Raw genomic sequence first — 23,290 nt, 5'->3', positions numbered from 1 at the left:
ATGTAGTAAGTAATAGTTTTTGAAATATGTTCTTTGTTGAAAGCGTGGAGTTTAAAGTACGTCGGTTATGTGTCTCATCCGCCATTATTAATAGAGATGACAATGTAATGAGATTCAATAAAATAAGATGAGCAAAAAGAATTATTTATTATTATTATTATTATTATTATTATTATTATTATTATTATTATTATTATTATCATTATTATTATTGTGTTGTTGTTGTTATTTTTGAATTACTCGATTCAAGATAAGATCCATTCTTAAAAGAAAGAACACGGAGATGACTTTTCAGACTCCAAGCATCACTATTATCAATATCTTCAACACATTGCATACACAGTACGATCAAAAAATAAATTTTGTCAAATCAAAAGTTTTCTTCTTCAAAAATGTCACTCATGCTATCGAGGCCTCCTTAACTACTATTTTTATTGTCCCTTCTTCTTTCATTTTTGGTAAATACCTAGGTTTCATCTATCAACACATTTCCTCAAAAGGAGAGATTACCAATTCATACTTGATAAAATGAATAATAAGCTTTCGGGCCGGAAAGCTAATCTTCTAAACCTCGCGGGCATAACTACCCTTGTACAATCAGTCCTAGCAACTATTCCAAATTATTCCATGCAAACCAACCTCCTCCCTGCTTCTACTAGAAACCATATAAATTGCATTCAAAGTAACATTCTTTGGGGATCCACCCCAGAAAAAAGAGGATCCACGTTGTGAGTTGGGATGTGGTCACCATGCCTAAGCCCCTAGGTGGCTTGAGACTCTACAAAACCATGCCAAAAACTTAGACATGCTAGCAGGTTTACTCTAGTGCTTCCAAAGCAGCACTGTCACATTGTGAGTGTAACACTCTGTAAATTTGGACTAGGTGTGGACATGTTAAATGAGTATTAATGTTATATTTTAGACATATAAAGTCCTATCACAATGAGTATAGGTGGAACTAGTCGAATGGAATCAAGACGGGGAGTGGTGTGCATAAGATTCGATAAAATCAACTAAGTTTTATGGAAGGTCTATCTTTCAGACTGATTTCATGAAATTTTGTTAGGAATTGGTGAAAACGCAAAACATAAAAGTTGTTAGCCTTTGAAATATATTTCAAACAATATATTGTGGAGCCCGAACGGATGTTTGTGCAAAAAGTTATGTATATTTTACTGGACAATATGCAATATACACGCCCAGGTGCGACTGGATGGTCACGTGCGTGGCCGTACACTTATGGAAGTGCTACTACCCTTCTGCGCATTCAGGTGCGCGTTTGGGCCTTAAATGCGAGGGAGCACACCCGGGAGGGTCATTTTACAAGCTCTACCTCATTCCCCACACCCCCAAAACACAAAAACTAGCTCTAGAAAGAGAAGCTCTCAAGAACCTAACTCCTCAGAGATCCCTTCACCATCCAAGGTAAGTTCTAACGGTGATTCTAAGTTAATTTCAATCCTCCAAAACTTTATTAACATAGGTAAACCCTTCAAATCATTAAATATTCGATTGGGACATCATAGTTGAGAGAAGAAATCCTAGAACTCGAATTCAAGAGCATTGAACGTCAAAAGGTAATACCTTCATACTCTAATTGATTATAGCATTGAATTAATGATCATAGACTCCAAGTTCATGAGATATGAGTTGATAGGTTTAATAGAAAAGCATGAACGGTTATAAGCTTGGATTGTTGGTTGTTGATTATGGATTAAGGATATCGTTTATCTTATGGGTGATAAAGAATGGTATTGATTATAGCATATTAAGGTTTTAGAATTTATCTAGAAGCAAAAGAATGTGTTGTTGGGTGTAGAAATACCATTAACGAGGGCTATGAAGCTTTATACCCTTCAAGTGTTTGATAAAATGCCTATATGACCAAAACATGAGTATTATTGCTAATTTGGAATCCCTTTTGACTTGTATTGATATAGATTAAATTTGAAAGGGTTGGCGAATGTTGTATTACGCTCAAGAGCAGGAAGTTAAGGTATGTGAGACTAACTCCCTATGTTTGGTAATGTTAATGATTCTCCATATACTACGTTTCTTTTACGACATTTCTAATTGCCTCAGAAATATAGTTAAGCCTAGATCCTTGAATAGTTACAGAAATTCTATTCTCTAGCTTTGTAACTCATTCATGACTTTCATTGTGAACGTTGTGAGCTCAGTGTGTAATCAATAAAGACTTGGGTTTGATGCCAATGAGTCTCAGTCTAGATTACTCAACATGTCATAAACAACTGAAGTTTCAGTTTTCATAATCAGTTCAAGAATACATGTCTCAGTCTAGTCCTATTTAGTATTCCAGTATCATGTAACTCAATATGATTCAGTATTTCAGCATGACATATTGCAGTATGATTCTCAGTTCCTGAATTTAAATCCCTAAATGTTGAATACCTGTATTTGGGCCTGAGGCTGTAGTTTATATGCTTTATGCATATTTTGGCCTGAGGTATGCATTTTGGGCCTAAGGCCATAGTTATGTATACGTATACATGGGCATGAGGTTGTATCTTGTGCACATATATATTGGGCCCGAGGCCGTAGTTTATTCAGATAAACTGGTTGTTCATCATTTAGAAGAGGAGTATTTATATCCTTACTTCCTTTGTTTTGTTCAGTTATCAGTTATCATTTAGTTATTAGTTATCAGTTATCATTTTAGTTTTCATTTCAATAGTTATTATTTCAGTTATCAATTATTAATTCTCAATTATCAGCTCAGTATCAGTTTCAGTATTTATAGTTCTTTCTTTCAGTTACTTTACATACAAGTGCAATTCAAATGTACTGACGTCCCTTTTGCTCGGAGCCTACATCTCACAATACAGGTCATGATTACAGGTTGACGATTTAAAGCGCTAGGATTCTCGTACCAACTATTTAGTGATCCCCAGTTCTTTCGGGGAATTATCATTACCTTACAGTCTTCAGTATTTCCAGACAGTCAGTATTTTCAATACTTCATTAGAGGCTTAATAAACCAGAGTAACAGTTAGACAAAATCGCAGGCTTTTCATGTTAAGAATTATTTGCTACAAATATGTTTCAGAATTATATTAGTGTTTTCGCACTTGATTTATATCATTCAAACTTTTAGTATATTAACATGTGTTAGTTTATCTTCCACATTCAGTATGTTATGATCTCACATGTTGATTCAACCAGCCAGTTAGTTCACTCGGTCATATGTAGTCAGGCATCATGTGTCATTTTACGTCCAGGCCCAAGTTCGGGGCGTGACAAAGCTTTGTATCAGAGCACTAAAGCTTAGAGCAAAGTAGGTAGCCTAAAAGCTTAGAATTTCCTTTTATATGTGTGTGCTATCCATTCATATAAATGGTTAACTACCAAGACATTCAGGATTGTCTCATTTCTTTCTACTCTAGGTCGTGCCATAAAGCTTAGAGAACTAGGTAACCTTCTCATCCTATCGAATTCAAGGCATATCAAATGCCCAGCGACGAGCAACAAAAACCCAAGGTCCTAGAGAGGTTGATTACCCATTGGGTTATAATTATGGAGCATAGGTTGGTAATAGATAAGACTTAAAAGGATGCAATGGATAGTAGTACAGATTAGAGTATAATCTTATTAGAAAGTATAAAAGCAGTTATCATGTTTTATGGTTATCAGTTTACCTCAAGTACCAGTTGTACAGTCTTTTAGTTAGCAGGTTTATGGTTATTCAATACATCAGTATTCAGTTATTTAGTTATCAGATCTCCAATTTTCAGTATATCCAAATTCAAGTGACTTGTGACAGTGATGCATTTGGGTGCTGGAAGAAAATGTAAGTAATAGTAATTACACCAAAATCTTAGCATGTTTTAGGTCCGGATTAATACCCAAGACTCGCCAGGTGGTGCAAGAAGTGATTTATCAGATGATGGTATACTCTAAAGGACAAGTTTGTGTATAGTAGTGTATCCATATATGTTTCAAACTTTGTCATTCTAGGAGGGTGAGGGTAAGAACGGGGTAGGTATCTTGGTTGATAAGGACCTCCGTGAACTAGTGGTGGAGGTTAGGAGGGTGAATGATAGGCTGACAACTACTAAGCTAGTTGTTGGAGGTTTTACTTTGAACATAATCAGTGCGTATGCACCCCAAACAGGCTTGGATGAGGAAGTCAAGAGGCGTTTCAGGGAGGATTTGGATGAGATGTTGTATGGTATCCCACATACCGAGAAAATTTTCATATGAGGAGATTTCAATGGACATATTGGACGACGTCTAGGCGGTATGATGATGTGCATGGTGTCTTTGGTTTTGGAGATAGAAATGGAGGAGGAACGTCTCTGCTAGACTTTGCTAGAGCATTTGATTTGGTGATAGGAAACTCGAGTTTCTCGAAGAAGAGGGAGCAGTTGGTCACCTTCCGGAGTTCAATGGCCGAGGCTCAACTTGATTATTTACTCTACAAGAAGTCCGATAAAGGTCTTTGCATGGATTTCAAGGTCATCCCGAGTGAGAACCTCTTGACCCTTCATAAGCTCCTAGTCATGGACCTTGAGATCACGAGGAAGAGGAGGAAGAGAGCGATGTATAGCCAACATAGGATCAAGTGGGGAGCCTTGACGGAAGCTAAAGCGTAGGAGTTATAGTTTAAGTTGGTGACTATAGGGGCTTGGAGGAGTAGTGGGGACACAAGTGCTATGTGGACCATGACTATGCAGTGCATTAGGGAAGTCGTGAGAGAGGTATTAGGGGTCTCAAAAGGTTACTCTAGTGATCACAAGGGAGACTGCTGGTGGAATGGAGAGGTGTAAGGAAAAGTGACCAAGAAATCAGCGTATCTAAAGCTAGTGGAAAGTGTAGACAAGGAGGAGAAGAAGGCGAATAGGGAGCACTATAAGTTGGCTAAGAAAGAGGCAAAGCTAGTAGTTATGGCAGCTAAGACTACAACTTTTAGTCATTTGTATGAGGAACTCGAGGGACGAGGTGGGGATAAGAGGTTGTTCAGGTTAGCCAAGGCACAATAAAGGAAGGCGCGTGACTTGGACCAAGTAAAGTGATCAAGGACGAAGAAGGTAGAGTTTTGTTATATGAGGATCTTATCCGTCGGAGTTGGCAGGCCTACTTCCATAGTCTCTTGAACGAGGAGGGGGATAGGAGCATTGTACTGGGTGATTTTGAACTCTTCAGGAGTTGTTGTGACTTTGGGTATTGTAGGTGGATTAAAGTTGATGAAGTTGGGGGGCTATGCATAAGATGAGCAGGGGCAAAGAGACCTGGCCGGATGAAATCCCGATAGAGTTTTGGAAGAGTGCGGGCAAGGCAAGCTTAGAGTGGCTTACTAGGTTATTTAATGCTATTTTTAAAATGAAGAAGATGCTCGAAGAGTGAAGGTGGAGCACGATGGTTACTATACACAAGAACAAGGGTGATATCCAAAATTGCAATAACTATTGGGGTATCAAGCTTCTTAGCCATACTATGAAAGTTTGGGAGAGAGTGGTAGAGCTAAGGGTGAGGAGGAGTATGCCTATTTTCGAGATCCAATTTGGGTTTATGCCGAGGCGTTCGATTACATAAGCCTTCCACCTTGTTAGGATATTGATGGAGCAGTATAGGGAGAGAAAGAAGGACTTGCATATGGTTTCATCGACTTGGAAAAGTCATACAATAAAGTTCTGAGGAAGGTTTTATGGAGATGTTTGGAGGATAGAGGTGTAGCTGTTGCCTGCGTTAGGTTGATTAAGGACATGTATGATGGAGTAAGGACCCGAGTGAGGATGGTGGGTGGGGACTCAAACCATTTTTCAGTTATGATGGGGTTGCATCAGGGGTCAGCACTCACCTCTTTTTTGTTTGCTCTAGTGATGGACGTACTGACGCACCACATACAAGGGGAGGTACCATGATGCATGCTATTTGCAGATGATATTATATGGATTGACGAAACACAAGATAGTGTGAATACACAATTAGAAGTATGTAGGCAGACCTTGGAATCTAAAGGTTTCAAGTTGAGCATGACCAAGACAGAATACTTGGAGTGTAAGTCCGATGGCGAGACTCGAGGAGGGGAAGGGGAGGTGAGGCCGGACTCGCAGGTCATCCCTAGGAGAGGGAGTTTTAAGTACCTTTGTCTATTATTTAGGGGAATGGGGAGATTGATGAAGATGTCACACATCGTATTGGGGCGGGACGGATGAAATGGAGACTCGCTTCTGGTGTTTTGTGTGATAAGAAGGTGCCACCGAAACTTAAGGGTAAGTTCTATAAAGTGGTGGTCAGACCAACAATGTTGTATGAGGGTGAGTGTTATCCAGCCGAGATCGCTCATGTCCAAAAGATGAAGGTAGCAGAGATAAGGATGTTGAGATGAATGTACGAGCACACCAGGTTAGATAGGATCATAAATAAGGTTATTCGCGACAAAGTGCATGTGGCCCCTATTGAGGAGAAAATGCGGGAAGCGAAGGTTAGATGGTTTCATCATGTGAGGAGGAGGAGCACAGATGCCCCGGTGATGAGGTATGAGAGGTTGACATTGGAGGGCCTACAGAGAGGTAGAGGTGGGCCAAAGAAGAGGTAGGGAGAGATGATTAGACAAGACATGGCACATCTTCAGCTGATCGAGGACATGACCCTTTATAGGAAGATGGTCGAGGATTAGGGTAGTAGAGTAGGTAGTCTAGAGTGTTCATAACAGTAGTATTGGCACGTAGTCTCGCTTTCTGTTGGTAGTAGGTTTTTATGCCTAACCGCTATTTTTTCATTATTTATCACCTTATTGTCTTGTTGTTTTTATTCTACTTTTATATGGCTTTTTGGTATTGTCCCTTCTTGTCTATATTTTCATTAATTTGGTGCTTATGCTTTCCTGAGCCTAGGGTCTATTGGAAACAACCTCTTTATCCTCACAAGGTAGGGTTAAGGTCTGCGTACACACTACCATCCGTAGACCCTATGGTGTGAGATAATACTGGGTATGTTGTTGTTGTTGTCTTGGAAATGGATCCACAAGTTGGATGATGATAGTTCAAATGTCAAATCCCACAGCCTAACAAGATAAGAATTTAACCATAGCAGGCATAGAATTGATCACTATAGTTTTAGACATATGAGTGCCTAAGGGTACCTAGGAGTCAGAAATGGTTGTTATAACCAGTGATATGTTTTCCATACAACTCATGCATATGGCTAAGAAGATATGATTTACGAAATGAGAACAAAGAGCATCCGATATTGAATTTTAGGAAATGATTTTAAGTTGTTCAAATTTATCCAAATCAGAACTAGAAAGTTTATGCAAGTTGTCAGTTCCCTCTTAGGTTATGTGTCTAAATGTTTACCCCGGATGTTTATAGTATGCTATGATTTTGAAGTGTATAGAAATTTTGGGGTTTTTCCGATTTCATTTAAGACATATAAGCTTTCTCTAAGTGTAATCCATGTACATAGTTCAAAAAAAGATAGTACGCGACCGTAGAATAGGGTCGAATGGTGAGGGAAGTTAGAAATAACCTTATGGTTCACTTTAGCTATTCAAAGCAGAACAAGAAAACATGATGCTAGCAGGTGGTTAGTAAAAGATTAGTAAGTAAGTTTTGAGTAAATATAGTAAATTAACAATTTCAGCAGAGCTAGTAGATGTACGATTTGATTTACTTAGCTAGGTTAACATTAGACAGTGGGTAACAATTTGAAATACCGAATGCGTGTTAGAACCCAAAGAGTTTAAGTTGCACACGAAGTACAATGACAATGGAGAAAAAAATCAGCTAAGCAATAAGAGAGCAAGCTATAGAATAATAGCCTTTAAGAGTTATGGAAAAGAGGTTTACTCAAGATTGACAGTGTGATCAGAGTTAAATCATTAAGATTATTGTGAATACATTAGCTTTCTATTCATGTAAGTAGTCTAGGTTTCCCTAGTAAGAAAGCTTGCTCAGAAGTAAGTCGGAAGGTGAGTCTACATTGAGTTAAAGTGCAAAGAATTAGAGAAGATAAGAGAAGTTGTTTGGATCCTAACAAAAGAGAAGGATCTGCAAGTACAAGACCTTAACCTTTGGTCTAAGGGAGATATGTAAAAATCGTCAGTAAGTCCAGTTGGAGATTTGAAACCTGCATAGTTAGCATGGGATATAAAAACTATAAAATCATGCCCATTTATGTATTACGAAGGTAGTTCCATTGCACAATACTTTAATCTTTGGAGTATTGGTCAAAAACTTAGCTCAGAACAAGGCTATAACTGTTTTCAGGAAGTACCTTAAAAAGATAATTAAGCATGGGAAGTATAGATCATGATTGAGGTAGACAAGAGAAATATGGTGAAAGAAGCTCACCACTTAGCCAAGCAAGGAGCTCGACTTTCGGACTCCGAAGATGGTAGAGTTGTTGTCCAGAACATGACTTGTTCCTCCTTAGTAGCCGAAGTAAAAGAGGAAATCGTCTGATGATCCCTACTTGTTGCAGCTGAAAGAGGGGATGCACAAGCATAAGACGATGGCTTTTGAACAAGGGGAGATGATGATACTTTGAAGTACTAAGACGGGCTATGCGTTCCAGACATAGATGGACTTAAAGAAGGAGGATCATGTTAGAAGCCTAGAATTTCAGGTATTCTATTTACTCAGGTTCCGCGAATATGTATCAAGGTCTTAAGGAGATTTATTGGTGGAACAACATGAAAAATAACGTCGCAGACTTTGTTGCCAAGTGTCCGAATTATCAATAAGTGGAAGTCGAGCATCAGAAAGCCTAATGTTTTACCATAAAATACACATATTCTTGAGTGGAGATGGTAAATATGGACTTTATAACATGATTATCTCGCTCATTTTGAAAGCATGATTTGATTGCGTAATTGTAAATCAACTTACTAAGTCAGCACAGTTCTTGCCAGTAAAGACCACAGATTTCGCAGAAGATTATGCCAAGTTGTACATTCAGGAAATAGTCTGATTGTATGATACTCCATTGTCCGTCATTTCGGACCGTGGTTCTCAGTTTTAAATGAACTGTTAGAAGTTCTTTTAGAAAGGATTAGGCACAAGTTTTCATCCTCAGAAAGATGGCCAAGTAGAGCGTATTATTCAAACACTTGAGGATATGTCTTTGATGTTAAAGGTAATTGGGATGATCACATACCTCTTATTGAGTTTGCTAATAATAACACCTACCATTCTAGTATCAAGATGGCACCGTACGAAACTCTGTATAGGCAAAGGTGTAGATCGCCAATTGGTTGGCTCAAAGTTGGTGAAGCAGAGTTGTTGGGACCAAATTTGGTCCATAAGACTATGGATAAAGTCAAGTTGATTGAAGAGAATTTGAAGACAACTCAGAGCTTCCAAAAGTCCTATTCGGACGTGCGGCATAGAGACCTAGAATTTCAAGTTGATGATTGGGTGTTACTGAACGTTTCGCCTATGAAAGGTGTTATAAGATTTGGGAAGAAAGGAAAGCTTAGTCCCAGATACATCGGGCCGTATAGGATCCTACGAAGGGTCGGACAATTAGCTTATGAGTTAGAGTTGCCACCAGAATTTGCGGATGTACATTATTTCATGTATCATGTTATAACATTTAAGTTTCCAGTACTTAGATACTCATGTTAGTTCAATACTCAGATACTCATGTCAGTCCAATACTTAGATATTCATGCCAGCTTAGTACTCAGATATTGATGTCAGTTCAGTACTCAAATATTCGTGCTAGTTCAATATTCATATATCCATATTAGTTCAGTATTCACGTATCCATGGTAGACCAGTATTCACGTATATGTTTTATGTTATGCGTATTATGATGCCCTGTGAGACTTGTGATATGCTATGATAGGTGGAGGGTGTTTCGGAGAAATGTTGATGGTAACTAACCTTTTCATTCAGATCTTATATTATAATCTCCACATCCTTCAGTATTCAGTCAATGCAGTAGTCATTCAATTCAGTATATCATCAGTTCAATAATCATGCATTCATTCAGCTTAGTATGCAAGTGTTCATGAAAGTTCATGTTTCCACCAGACCCGTTTAAGGTCCAGAGTTAGCCGAAGTTACAGCCAGACAATCATTCAAGGATGAATGATCCAAAGGGGGAGATAATGTCACACTTCGTAAATTTGAACTAGGTGTGGACGTGTTAAATGAGTATTAATGTTATATTTAAGACATATAAAGTCCTATAGGGATTAGTATAGGTGGAAATAGCCGTTTGTAATCAAGACGAAAAGTGAGGTGCATAAGATTTGATAAAATCGACTAAGTTTATGGAAGGTCTGTCTATCATATTGATTTTATGAAATTCTGTTAGAAATTGGAGAAAACTCAAAACATAAAAGTTGTAGCCCTTTGAAACAACTTTCCAACGATATATTGTGAAGCTCGAACGGATCTTTGTGAAAAATGTTATATGCATTTTACTAGTCCCGTGTGACTGCCCTACTGCGTGTTCAGGTGCGCAGGAGCGCACCCGGGGAGTCATTTTAAAAACCCTACCTGGTCCCTCACACCCCTAAAACACAAAAACTTGCTCTAGAAAGGGAAGCTCTCAAGAATCTAACTCTTCAAAGGTCCCTCCACCATCCAAGGTAAATTCTAAAGGTGATTCTAAGTTAATTTCAATTCTCCGAAACTTTATTAACATAGTAAAGACTTTAAATCATTATAAATTTGATTGGGATATCATTGTTGAGAGAAGAAACCCTAGAACTCGAATTCAAGAGGATTGAACATCAAAAAGTAATACCTTCATCCTCTAATTGATTATAGCATTGGATTAATGATTATAGACTCTAAGTTCATGAGATATGAGTTGATAGGTTTAATAGAAAAGCATGAACGGTTATATGCATGGATTGTTGGTTTTTGACTATTGATTAAGGATATTGTTTATCTTATGGGTGATAAAGAATGGTATTGATTATAGCAATTTGAGGATTTAGAATTTATCATGTGCAAGAGAATGTGTTGTTGGGTGTAGAAACACCATTAATAGGGTTTATGAAGCTTTATATCCACCAAGTGTTTGATTAAATGCCTATGTGACCAAAACAGGAGTATTATTCCTAATTTGAAATCCCTTTGACTTGTATTTATATAGATTAAAGTTGAAAGGGTTGGCAAATATTGTATTACGCTCAAGAGCAGGAAGTTAAGGTATGTGAGGTGATAACGAGGGATTATGATGCATTTTACACTCCTTCTCGCTTAAGTTTTGATTAGAAATGTGTACAAAATAGTCTCAAAGACTCACAAGTTGTACTTGATTGCAGGTTTGAAACAAGGTGACAATGTGTCAAAAACCAGCTCAAAAAGGAGTGAAACTTGAACAAGTACCAAGATCAAGACCAACACGGCCGCACACCATTTTGTGCGGTCCGCAAAGATGAAGAGCATAGAGTATGCTTCTCAGTTGTGAGCACGTGATTTTTGCCCTATATGAATTACTCCCATAAGTTCAAAACAAAATAATTTCTTTCAGTGTTTGCAATTTTGGGGATTTTCGTAGCATTTTCTATTAATTGTTTGCACTTTGTGTGTGCATTTTAATTAGTGAAAAATACAAAAAAAAATATGTTGCATTTGCATTTAGGGTTAATTTTACATTTTAGGATCAATTAGAAAATTAATTGTTGCATAAAATGGAAAAATCACAAGAAATTTAGATTAATTTGCACTTTTAATTTTAGCTTTGATTTTGAGTAGTTTTTTTTGTTTTTTGTTAATTTGTTTTTAATTAATTGTGTTAATTATCATTCTAGGTTTAATCAGTTTTTTTAGTTCTAGGAATTAATTTTGATTTTAATTAATTTTCGAAAAAAAAGAAGAAGAGAAAAAGGAAAAGGAATTTTGAATTAAGTTTGTATTTTTGGGCAAGCTTTCAAATTAAACCCCCAGGCCCAAATTTTCCAGTGCAAAACCCGGCTGACCCAGTCCATAACCCATCCCCTGACCGGTCCAACCCGATCTGGTCACCCCTTTATCCGAAATGACGTCGTTTTGTTATCATTTGATCTCGACCGTCGAGGTTAGTTGATCTGACGGTCCAGAACTAACCTTATTTTAATATATAACGGTCCTAAGAGACTATTCCCCCCTACCCCTCACTCGTCTCTCTCAATACCCCATCCCAGAGACCAACTAGAAACCCTAGAAGCCCCCGGTGGATTCCCACCGCCATTGGTGGCGGCGCCACCTCAAATCGACATTAGACTTACACCAAATGTTCCCCTCCACCACCCTATCCCAGATATCCGTTCAATTTCCTTCAAATATACCCAGAACCTCTCGAATCTCAGTTTATAGGTGGAAACCCTAGCGTCGCCACAGTTTCTCCGGTGGCGGCGGCGCCTCTGTTCAACCCCAAGTTGACACCCTAGGACCGTCTTCCCTCCCTCATTCCAAATCCTCACTCTGTGTCCTTCAAATAACCCAGGAACTGTTCGAATCTTAAATCCAAATAAACCCCTGATTCCCAAGAGGTCCCCGATTCGTTTCTGCTTGAAGATTTGGGTCCTTTTCGAGGTTATTCGTGTGTTCTTATTAAGAACACACGATTAACATCGTAGCAGGCCAGAAAATCCGAAGAGTTTGAAGGTTCAAACCCCATTCCTCAAATCGCTCGAGTCCTAGTAGGTAATCTCGTTCTGTCTTCTTTGTTCAAATTAGTTTTCTTTATGTTTTTCCCTCTACCCGTTTCTCCGTTTCTTCTTTTCTCCAGGATTCTTATTTATTTTTTTATTTTTATTTCTTGTTTCCATTCAGTCATGCATGTTTAGTTTTGGAAATTGTTTTAGTCATTTTGGTTAGTGTCTGTTTAGAAAGACATTTAGTTAACTGGTTAATTTTGAAAATGTTCTTTGGGCCTACGATTTGTTTGAGCTTGCATATTTTATTCTGCTCATTAGTTCTACCTGTAGTTCTTGTGTTGGAGCTTTTGAATTAAAATTGGGGCCAAGGGGAATGGATTGGCCCAGTTTTGAATTGGAACCTTGGGTCAAATTGACCCCAACTCATTTGAGTTCAAGGTAAAAATAGAGCAATTAAGGGTTAGTTTGGGTAAAAGACATAGGGAATCTCTGAGTTAACTGCTAAGAAGTTGCCTAGAAATTGCTGAATGTACTAACTTGATCCACAAGTCAGTAATTCGGGGGCCCTTTAAGCAAAAGGAAAAGCTGAAAAGGACTAAAATGAAATAAACTAAACCCCAAAGCTGCCCTAGTTACTTGCCTATAAAGGCATAGTTACTTGCAGCTCAATTCAGATTTTTAAGAGCTAAGAATCCTAAAAAATCCTCAACGGCTTAAAACTCTAGGAAAAACACTATTCCATTGAATTTTAGCTTGATAATCTGAAATCCTTCTCCTCTTGAATCAATTTCCTGAAGGTTTGGACTTCAAAATGGCTTGATATTTGGTCATTAAGGCTAGGTTTTGGTGTTTGCTTGTTTGAAAGTGTGCTTGATACTGGAATCTGGTCTGCTGACTTGTATTTTCAGGGTTTGAGCTGTTTTTGGTGCATTGTTTCATTGGATTTGAGTTCGACTCTGCTGTTTGTTACTGTTGCTGGACCTTTGATTACCTTGCTGTTGTTTTCTTCACATTTTCAGGTATGTAAAGACATTTGAATCCTGAGTAAATGTAGATATGAAGTTTTATGGAATCAAGTTGAAATGGTTGTTTTGTTCCTTCGAGCAGAGGCTATTGGTCTTCCTGCGATTCCTGCACATTTTTCTCGTTAATTATCATAAGTAGTTAGTTATATAGCTTATAGTATATTTCATTTTTCGCCTTTGAGTTTGCACCTATGTGTTGTAAGTGATGTTGGACTATTGGACTGTTATAGTGATGGTTTTGAATAGGTTTGAATGTAGTGAGTTGTCTCCTCTTTATTTGATATGAATAGTTACTGTTTTGGGGTATTAATCTCATGCTTAATTTGGGTTTGAAATGCTAGGGGGTAATCAGGGTATTACTGAAGCGGTATCAAATAACAAGTGGGTGATTTTAGTCAGAGTAGATGTAGAAGTTTAAAATATTCAGTCAATTGGTATATGTGCAATTAAGTTCATATAGAGTTTGTATGATGAAGTTGTGGGGTGGTGACTATTTCATTTCTTTTCTTCTTCAATTCAAACTTTGCTGAAATGTTGACATATGTGTGTTTCATCCATTTGTTTTAGTTCAAGTCAGTGCTAAGCTTAGTCATTATTCTCATAATCGGAACCTCTCACTTCAAATGTGATGTTGCATTAGCTTTTGATATTCAATTAGGGTGTGTGTATTCTTTTGTTAATACTAAATTGGTGGCTCGAAACGGGATAAACATATACGTTGATTTTCTTTAATGAACATGTAAGTCTGTTGTAAATTAATGGATCTGGGGAGTTAATCAATGAAAAAGGGATGAAGGTTTCATTATAGCATAATATTGTGGTTTGATGGGGATTACCATTTGTCTTAGCTTTGTGTGTGTTTTCTGGATCTGAGAGCTTGGGCTCTTCATTATTTGTTATGGGTTTGAGCTCCTGGTTTTCCATTTCTCGTTGGAACTGGGGCTCGTCCAGGCCCAAACTCGAAGGTTCAAATGCGGTTTTGCCTTATGTAGTTAATTGGATTCGATCTCTACCATTCTAGTCGTTGTTTCTTTTGAACGCCTGTCCTGGGGATTTGAAGTAGGAACCTTACTCTTTGCTGAATCTGCTTGTCTCGATTTGGGCTCATTTCTGGGCCCAAACCTGACAGCTTCTTTGAATATGATTTGGGCCGCAATTTTGACTCATGTAATGCCCAATTCAAGCGCTAGCTAGGGAGCTCGTTTGCGGCTTTTGATTGTTAAATAAATGACCCTTGGGAACCTTTAACCATATTTAGTGTTAGTCCTTTAAATGAATTTGGGGCGTGCCATATTAGGGACAATAATAGTTTATGGCCCTCGAAGTTTAGTTTGAGCTTTCCTTAATATTGGATTTGAGGTGTGCCGCGCCAAATAAAAGCTCAAATGTGTGGCCCTTGTCTAATCATTACTTTTAAATTACTTAGAATTCAAGGCGTGCCATTTAGCCGATTTTCATGGCCCTCGCAAAGTTAACAAACACGTAGTTGCTTTAAGCGCGTGATTTTAATAATATTGCCTTCTCAAACTCGGATGTGCATTTCATGTGACCCAAATCAAAGATCATAAAACGTTGAATAAAATATGTTTAGTATTGCGGGTGCATTTCATGTGGCGCGATCCAAAGACATGTTTTAAACGCTGTTCAATCTTCTTTAAAATTAAATAAAAGCGGTTTTAAAGTTAAAATTTGCACATAGGTTCAAAATGTTCTAAAATTAGATAATTAAGCCGATTATAATAGTTGAGCGACCGTGCTAGAACCACGGAACTCGGGAATGCCTAATACCTTCTCCCGGGTTAACAAAATTCCTTACTCGGATTTCTGGTGCGCGGACTGTGAAACAGAGTCAATCTTTTCCTTGAATCGGGATTTGAACCGGTGACTTGGGATGACATAAATATCCCAAGTGGCGACTCTGAATCTTTTAACAATAAATCCCATTTAGATTGTCCTTTAATTGGAAAAACTCTCTTACACCCTTGCGGGTGTGGTAAAAAAGGAAGTGTGACAGCCTGGCGACTCTGCTGGGGACTCGAACCCAGAATCTCTGGTTCATGGTTCAAGAATTTGAGCTTAGAATAATTGTTATAGTTGGCTTTATCCATTATCTGATTTTGTTACATGATTTGGGCCTAATGTGCTAATTGATTGCTTTTACCGCTTTGATATTCTGTGAACTGTATATAAACTGTTGCGAAAATCCCTCTTCTCTCTGAGTCTTCTAAATCATGAAGAAGTGTGCACTTTGTGTGACTTCTTTTCTGTTAGAGTCATATTCCAAATTTAGAACGAGGTTCAGAAAAGTTGCAAAACCGGTGAAGCTTCTGTATTCCCGGTACGCTGCCCCCCTCGCTCGAGTTGTCCGCTCGAGTAAGCCCGGTTTAAAACAAATAACCCAGGATTTAAACCTAGTATAACAATACCTCATGCCGGATCCCTAGTAGGAACGTTTATTTGCATCATGTGCATTTTGACTTTGAAGACTCAACACAGGGGTTGGGTCTGTCTAGGACAGGTGCACCCGAAATAAAAAGACCATCCTGATGCATTTTACTTGCTACTTGTGCATTTATTTGCTTTGGACTTTCATGCTGACCGGCTTATGAATATTGGGAAAAGTCGAAAAAAAGGAAATAGCAGTATAGAGGGTTAAGAGGATTGATCACCTGTTTTGAGAGAAACCAAATGTCCAAATAGTGTTGAAACTCTGCCGAATTTTTGAGAAAAATGAAATAAAAAAAAAGAAAGAGTTTTGTTTTCAAAAATGGTTTGTTTTACTCGCCCGAACTACGCCAGTTTGTTCTCAGGGGGTGTGAGATACGTAGGCAACCCCCACCGGGTCCAACTTCCTTTTGTAAAAATAGCCCGAAAGAACAAATTTTACTTTCATTTGAAAATAATTAGGATGGTTCCATTCTTGTCAGAAATAGCCGAATGTCCCTAAAAGGGCGCCGGAAGGCTGTTTTTGCAAGAACAGACACTTTTGGTCACTTTTAAAGGTTTTGACTGGTTAGCCGACACAGCCTTAAAATCTTCGTTTCCGAAGTGCTGAAAGGCTGTGTTGGCAAGGCCGGATGTTTTGTGAAAATTTTGAAAAATGGTCATTTCTCTTAAGTCAAAATGAGTCATGGTTTTCTTTTAATTAAAATTACCTTAATAAATGTGCAGGATGAGCACAAATCAAAATGAACCTTTCTCAGTCCGTGGGAAGAGATCCCTTTGGAGCTACATACGTGGTGACATGATTTGGGGGGCGATAGCAGAAAAGTTGTGACAAAAGCATTGGGCGGTCTTATTGGGCTTTTGAAGGTCAAGCCCAGAAAAGACGTGATTGAGGCCTTGATACTGTTTTGGAACCCAGCACATAATGTGTTCCACTTTGCGGATTTCGAGTTAACTCCTACGCTAGAAGAGATAGCAGGCTATGCCGGTTTCGAAGGAAATCTCAGAAGTCAATACCCGGTAGCACCAAGAACAATGACCCCTCACAAATTTTTGGACTTGTTAAGCATTGATCGGGACATCCGAGACGGAAATCTGGCCAAAGGATTTTGTACCTTCTACTTTCTGTATCGACGTTATGGGAATCCCCGTGGCTTCGAAATGCTAGATACCGGTCTTACTCACACTGGAAATCAAGACAAGTGGGAAGCTCGGAGAGGATTAGCTTTTATATTAGTGTTCCTGGGTATTTTGGTTTGCCCGAGAAAAGACGGGAACATAGAGATGGGGCTAGTAGGGATAGCCGATCTTGGCAGATCCGAGACGGGAACGCTGATCTTGGCAGAAATTTACCGAGCTCTCACTCTCTGTCGAGAAGGAGCGAAGTTCTTTGAAGGGTGCAATATGCTGTTACAAATATGGATGGAGGAACACCTTTGCCGCCATCCCGGATACTTGAATTGCAGTATGACTGGCCTTGAGTACATTGAAAAACATGAAAAGCGAGTAGAGGGTTATGAGTTTCTAGATGGTACGGAAGCATGGCATGCTCATTTGAGATCTTTGACCGCAAATAAGATTGAATGGACATTTGGGTGGCTCTCGGTCAATGAAGTAATCTATATGTCGGCTGAGGTATGTTTTTTGTTGTTGATGGGTCTTCGGAGTATCCAGCCTTATGCTCCACACAGAGTCCTACATTAGTTAGGCCGATACCAGACCATCCCACACAATGAAGACTTGAGTCGGCAAGTCATTGAGTTGGAGCCAAAATCTGCCTTCTCAGAAGAGAAAGTTCGCCGGATTTGGCATCAGTGCAGATTCTTAGGGCCTAATACTCAAGTACGAGACCTATCCAGAGGCGAGGTGGATCCTAGTTATACTGCTTGGTATGGTAAAAGATCCCGATTTCAACATGAAACTGACAGGCCCGCAAAGAGACCCCATGTACAACAATTCACCGACGGAGCACAAGTGTAATGGGACTGGTTGACCAAAGAAAACGAGTACAGGGCTACCATAAGCAAATTGGAAAAGCAAGTCAGAGAACTTCAATTCGAGAATAGCTTGTAAGTTGCGGCGGATGAAGGAGAAAAGAAAAAGCTAGCCAAAGAAAATGAGGCACTTCGAGCTCAAATTCAAAAAATGAAAGTAGCGGCAGAAAATCCAGACCGAAGCGACAGAGATGAAAAACTCATAGCTAACCTGAGGCAGAAAGTAAATGACTATAGTTTTGATTTGAACAAAGCAGAAAGTGAACTAGCCAAGGCTCGAAAGCAATTGGCTAAAAACGCAGATGAACGAGTATGCCTTGTTAAGCAGTTGAGAGAAAGGTACGGCGATGAGGTCGCAGGGTTAAAGAAAAGGGTCATCGCCACGGAAAACAAAATGATCAAACAGGCAAAAGACTTCAAAGTTGAAAGGGAACATTGTTATACAGCATTGGCGCAATTAGAAATAGATTTGCAACAACTTCAGGAGCAAAATCATGCGGCTGAGCAAACTTTGGAAGCCAGGGCCCAGCAGATTGGGCGTTTGTTACAAGAAAAAGGCATCATAAGAGAGAGAATTAGAAACATCGCTGACTACATCATTATGAAGTGCCAGATATGTGAGGATATGACTCGCACAACCTTCTTTGCAGTAGTAATGACATTTGTTAAACAGATAATGAACGACTTGGATAGACTTCAAATTAAGCTTGCATATAGGCCTGCGGCAAGACCGAATGATGTCCCGCGGGTACCAGGAGCATTGATGTATTCATGATTTTTCCGTTTGAGTCTGCATTTCCCTTTTGTTAGCGTCTGGCAGTCATGTTGAGTTTGTATTTTCTTTCGGCTAGAGTCCGTCAAATTGTTTTCGAGTCTGTATTTTCTTCTGTTGGAGTATGACGTCTATTTTCGGAGTCTGTATTTCATCTTTGCATCGAAATCTGTTAGTCTTTTGGAATTTGTTAGTTTTGAGTTTTGTAATGGAAGCATTTGTTTTTTTTATTATGAAAACTGAAAATCCCCAAAAATGTCTTATTTCACACTTATCTCCAAGAACTATGCTTGGTCTGATTCATGCGGGGTCATGATACGTAGGCAATCTCCATAGTATTCGATCGTAACCAAATAAAAAGAGAGAGAGAGAAAATAAGAGGAAAAACAAGAGAGTAAAGAAAAGAAAAGAGCGGAAAAACAAAAAAGAAAAGAGAAAAAATAAGAAATAAAGAGAGAGTAAAAGCAAAGAGAGAACAGAGGCAAGAGTGAAAGGAAGGAAACGAAAAAGAAAGAAAAAGGGGGAAATTTGCAATTAAAAGTAAGAAAAGGCCAGGATGACGCATGCAACCGATCAAATATATAATAGAGACGGTTAATTGTTTCGGTGCATTCATGGCCAATGTGCGGTTACCAATCTGTTAAAGCCTAATCGCTATCAAGGTTGTGATTTGATGCATTGAGTTCAGGCAGGTGGTTAGTTGATTGGCATTTTGGCAACTCACTCATACAACACCCAATCGAAAGACATGCTGAATATGGCCAACCAAGAACCAGAAACAAGTATTGTCGACCCATCGAAAGAAGTGGAAGAATTGGACATTAATGCAATGAGGGAAGAAATGTATAAGCTAAAGCAACAGATGGCTGAAATGTACCAAGCCTGGGCGAAGGGGCATCCACCACCGGTTTATCCCGCCAACCCTACTTATATCCCACCATCAGCCCAACCTCCGGAGCCTCCCACTGTGAACTCATCTCCAGCCTTTCCCCTCTACCAACAATGCCATGGCGCCACTTCCCATACCTCTCAAGCTCCACCACCCAAACAAGTCTCATACCCTCCCCCACCAATTACACCTGTTTTTGTGGCACCTCCACCTGCTATATTACATCGATCTTCCAATGAACCTCTGTTCCAGACTCACGACAACTAGTACTATCCCCCCGAACCCACATTCAAAGTTCCAGAACCATATCGTTACACCTCTCATCTTGATCTCCCGGCAAAGACCGAGAAACCACATAAAAATCCTGAGTATGAAGAGATGATCAAAAAGGTCAAAAGCTTAGAACAGTCGTTCCGAAATATGAGGGGGTTGGGAGGTTAAGTAAGTGTGGCCTATAAGGATTTATGTCTGTTCCCAGATATTGAGTTGCCAGCGGGGTTCAAAATGCCCAAGTTTGATCCGTACGATGGGCATGGTGACCCAGTAGCACATTTAAGAGGATTTGTAGCAAAATGAGAGGAGCAGGTGGAAGAGATGAATTGCTGATGGCATATTTCAGCCAAAGTTTAAGTGGATGGGCCTTAGAATGGTATACCAGACAAGATCACAACAGGTGGTACACATAGGACGATTTGGCCCAAGCCTTTGCCTGCCATTTTCAGTACAACCTCGAAATTATCCCCGATCGTCTATCATTGACAAAGCTTGAGAAGAAGCCCGGTGAGAGCTTCAGGGAATATGGATTCCGTTGGAGAGAGCAAGCAACGAGGGTTGACCCTCCGATGAAAGAAAGTGAGATGGTTGACTATTTCTTGTAGGCTTTGGAACCCACTTATTTCGGTCACTTGGTGTCAGAAGTAGATAAGTCCTTTAATGAAGTCGTAAAAATGGGAGGCATGGTTGAGGAAGGACTCAAGTCCAACAAGATCATGAGATATTCAGCAATCAAGGCGACCACCCAGGCCATTCAAAATGGTACTGGAGGGGGACTCGGGAAGAAGAAGAAGGAGGATGTTGCGACAATTAAGTCGGGAGCTTGGGTTGGATCCAGGAACCTTCCCCGTTACTACAACCAACCATGACTCTATCCCCAAACTTACCCGCACACTCCATATAACCCACCATAACACTATTACCCACCGTCAGATCCCCATTTTTCTGTCCATCACACACAAACCTATACCCAACCTCCCGCTCACTCGCAATGGCGTGCGCCAGCTCTACAAAACCCATACCAAGATCCACAAAATAACTATCCACCCCCAAAAGCCTACAGAAATCCTCCTGGAACGGGTTTTCGACCCAACCAAGCCTTTAAGAATAAGAGGTTGCAAAAGCAAAAGACTTTCACTCCATTGGGAGAATCATATGCTAGTCTATTCCATAGACTGAGAAGTTGGGTATGTTGAATCCGATCGAGGCTAAATTTCCGAATCCCCCTCCCAAAAATTTTGACCTCTCGGTGAGTTTTGAGTATTGTTCAGGGGCCCCAGGACATGACATAGAGAAATGCTGGAAATTGAAAACAGCCTTTCAAGAACTCATTAACACCAATCGGATTGAGGTCCAAGCACCGGAGGTGCCCAATATTAATCAGAATCCCTTGCCAGCCCATCATGAAACAAATATGATTGAGATAGTGCATAAGAGAGGGGAGACTAAGAAGCCTTCGCAAACCGTCATAATGATTCGTGCTAGTGAAGCCAGGCCATTTGAAAAGTCAACAAGTGAGAAGTCTGTGATCAAGTTGAACAGGGCAAATAATGAACCATCTGTGGAGGTCAAGAAGGGGTCCTCAAGTGACGTTGCAGGAAAACATGAAAGAGCAAAAGTGGTTGTGCCAGGAGTAACGAACAAGACTGTGGTAATTGTGAAGGGCGCCCCCACAGATCCTGTCATTATCAAACCGGTAACTCAATTACCGATAGTAAACAGTAAGGCAGTCCCATGGAATTATGAATGAGTGACCGTGACTTACAAAGGGAAAGAGGTTAAAGAAGAAGTGTGTGAGACTCATGGTTTGACTCGATCGGGAAGATGCTTTGCCCCCGAAGAGTTGAGAAAAGCTAAGACCTCAAAAGATAATCTAGTGTTGGTGAAGAAAACGGTGACCGAGGAAGAAGCAGAAGAGTTTCTAAGAAAGATGAAAGTGCAAGACTATTCCATTGTAGAGCATTTAAGGAAGACACCAGCTCAGATCTCGCTCTTGTCATTATTGATCCATTCAGACGAACACCGTCAGGCTTTGATGAAAATCTTTAACGAAGCCCACGTTCCTAACAAAATCTCAGTAAACCACTTGGAAAAGATAGCTAGCAAGATATTTGAGGTAAACAAAGTCACTTTTTTTGATGATGAGTTGCCCGTGGAGGGTACCGAGCACAATAGAGCCCTCTATATGACAGTGAAATGCGAAGATTCTGTGGTTACTCGGGTACTAGTTGACAATGGGTCTAGCGCGAACATTTGTCCTCTCTCCACATTGAACAAGCTGAAAGTGGAGGATGAAAGAATTCACAAGAACAGTATTTGCGTTCGGGGATTCGACGGTGGAGGGAAAGAGTCAGTCAGGGACATAGTGCTTACGCTCACAATAGGGCCAGTTGAATTTACTATGGAATTCCAGATGCTCTATGTGGCTGTTTCCTATAATCTGCTATTGGGACGACCTTGGATTCATGCTGCCAAAGCAGTCTCGTCTACTCTGCATCAAATTGTCAAGGTTGAATGGGATCAACAGGAAATTGTCGTACACGGCGAGGATAATTTATGTGTGCCCAATGATGCCATTGTTCCGCTCATAGAGGTTGAAGACGACAAGGGGCCATAGTTTTATTAGGTTTTTGACACAGTATCGGTAGAGGAAATTCCGGAAGGGAAGTGCGTTCCAACTCCAAAGGTAGCTACTGTATTAGTCATGGTAGCCGTTAAAATGCTGAAAAATGGTTTTGTACCGGGCAAGGGTTTGGGTACATCTCTACAAGGTGTTGTGCAGCCAGTTTCTCTTCCAAAGAATCTGGATACTTTTGGTCTGGGGTTCAAGCCTACAGTTGCAGATGTGAGACAAGCCCGCAAAATGAAACAGAAAGCATGGGCATTGCCAAAGCCAATCCCGCGTCTGTCCAGATCATTCGTCAGGCCGGGTATCAGAAAGCAACTATTGTCAAAAGGTTCCTGGATCACTGATTGGTGCCTATGGAGACTTGGAGAAGGGGTTCGAAAGGTTATTCGCCGAGGTTAACATGGTTGAGGCTGGGTAAGGGTCCAGCAAGGCAGATGTGCAATTCGTGGGACCATGTGCAAAAGTCAACAACTGGGAAGCTACTCCTCTTCCTACCCGGAGGGAGTCTTGGTAGTGGGTTTTGATTTTCTTTTAGTTGTCTGGATTATTCCAGGGTCTGTAATTCAGATATTATGTTCCGTCCAGTTGGATGTGTTAAAACCCTGTTATCTTTAAATTCAATAAAATGCAATTGTTCCTTTCCCTTCATTTCTTCTAATTTTATTTTTTTTTTCTTCTTTTGTACAATTCTTTTTATG

The 23,290-nt window shown here is 39.7% G+C and overlaps 1 protein-coding gene across 1 annotated transcript; it reads left to right on the top strand.

The window, feature by feature from the left end:
• Positions 1-4,217: 4,217 nt before the first annotated feature.
• Positions 4,218-4,613, top strand: LOC107823073 (uncharacterized). The gene has a single exon (XM_016649670.2). The coding sequence runs from the start codon at positions 4,218-4,220 to the stop codon at positions 4,611-4,613; it is 396 nt and encodes a 131-aa protein (XP_016505156.2).
• Positions 4,614-23,290: the final 18,677 nt, after the last annotated feature.

The sequence above is a fragment of the Nicotiana tabacum genome, chromosome 7, assembly GCF_000715075.1.
Source record: "Nicotiana tabacum cultivar K326 chromosome 7, ASM71507v2, whole genome shotgun sequence".
NCBI lineage: Eukaryota > Viridiplantae > Streptophyta > Magnoliopsida > Solanales > Solanaceae > Nicotiana > Nicotiana tabacum.
The sequence above is the reverse complement of the archived record's forward strand: the minus strand, read 5'-3'. Positions and strand labels throughout refer to the sequence as shown.

Coding starts and splice junctions, on each gene's coding strand:
- LOC107823073 (XM_016649670.2), top strand. CDS start 4,218: ATGAGGAGATTTCAATGGACATATTGGACGACGTCTAGGCGGTATGAT.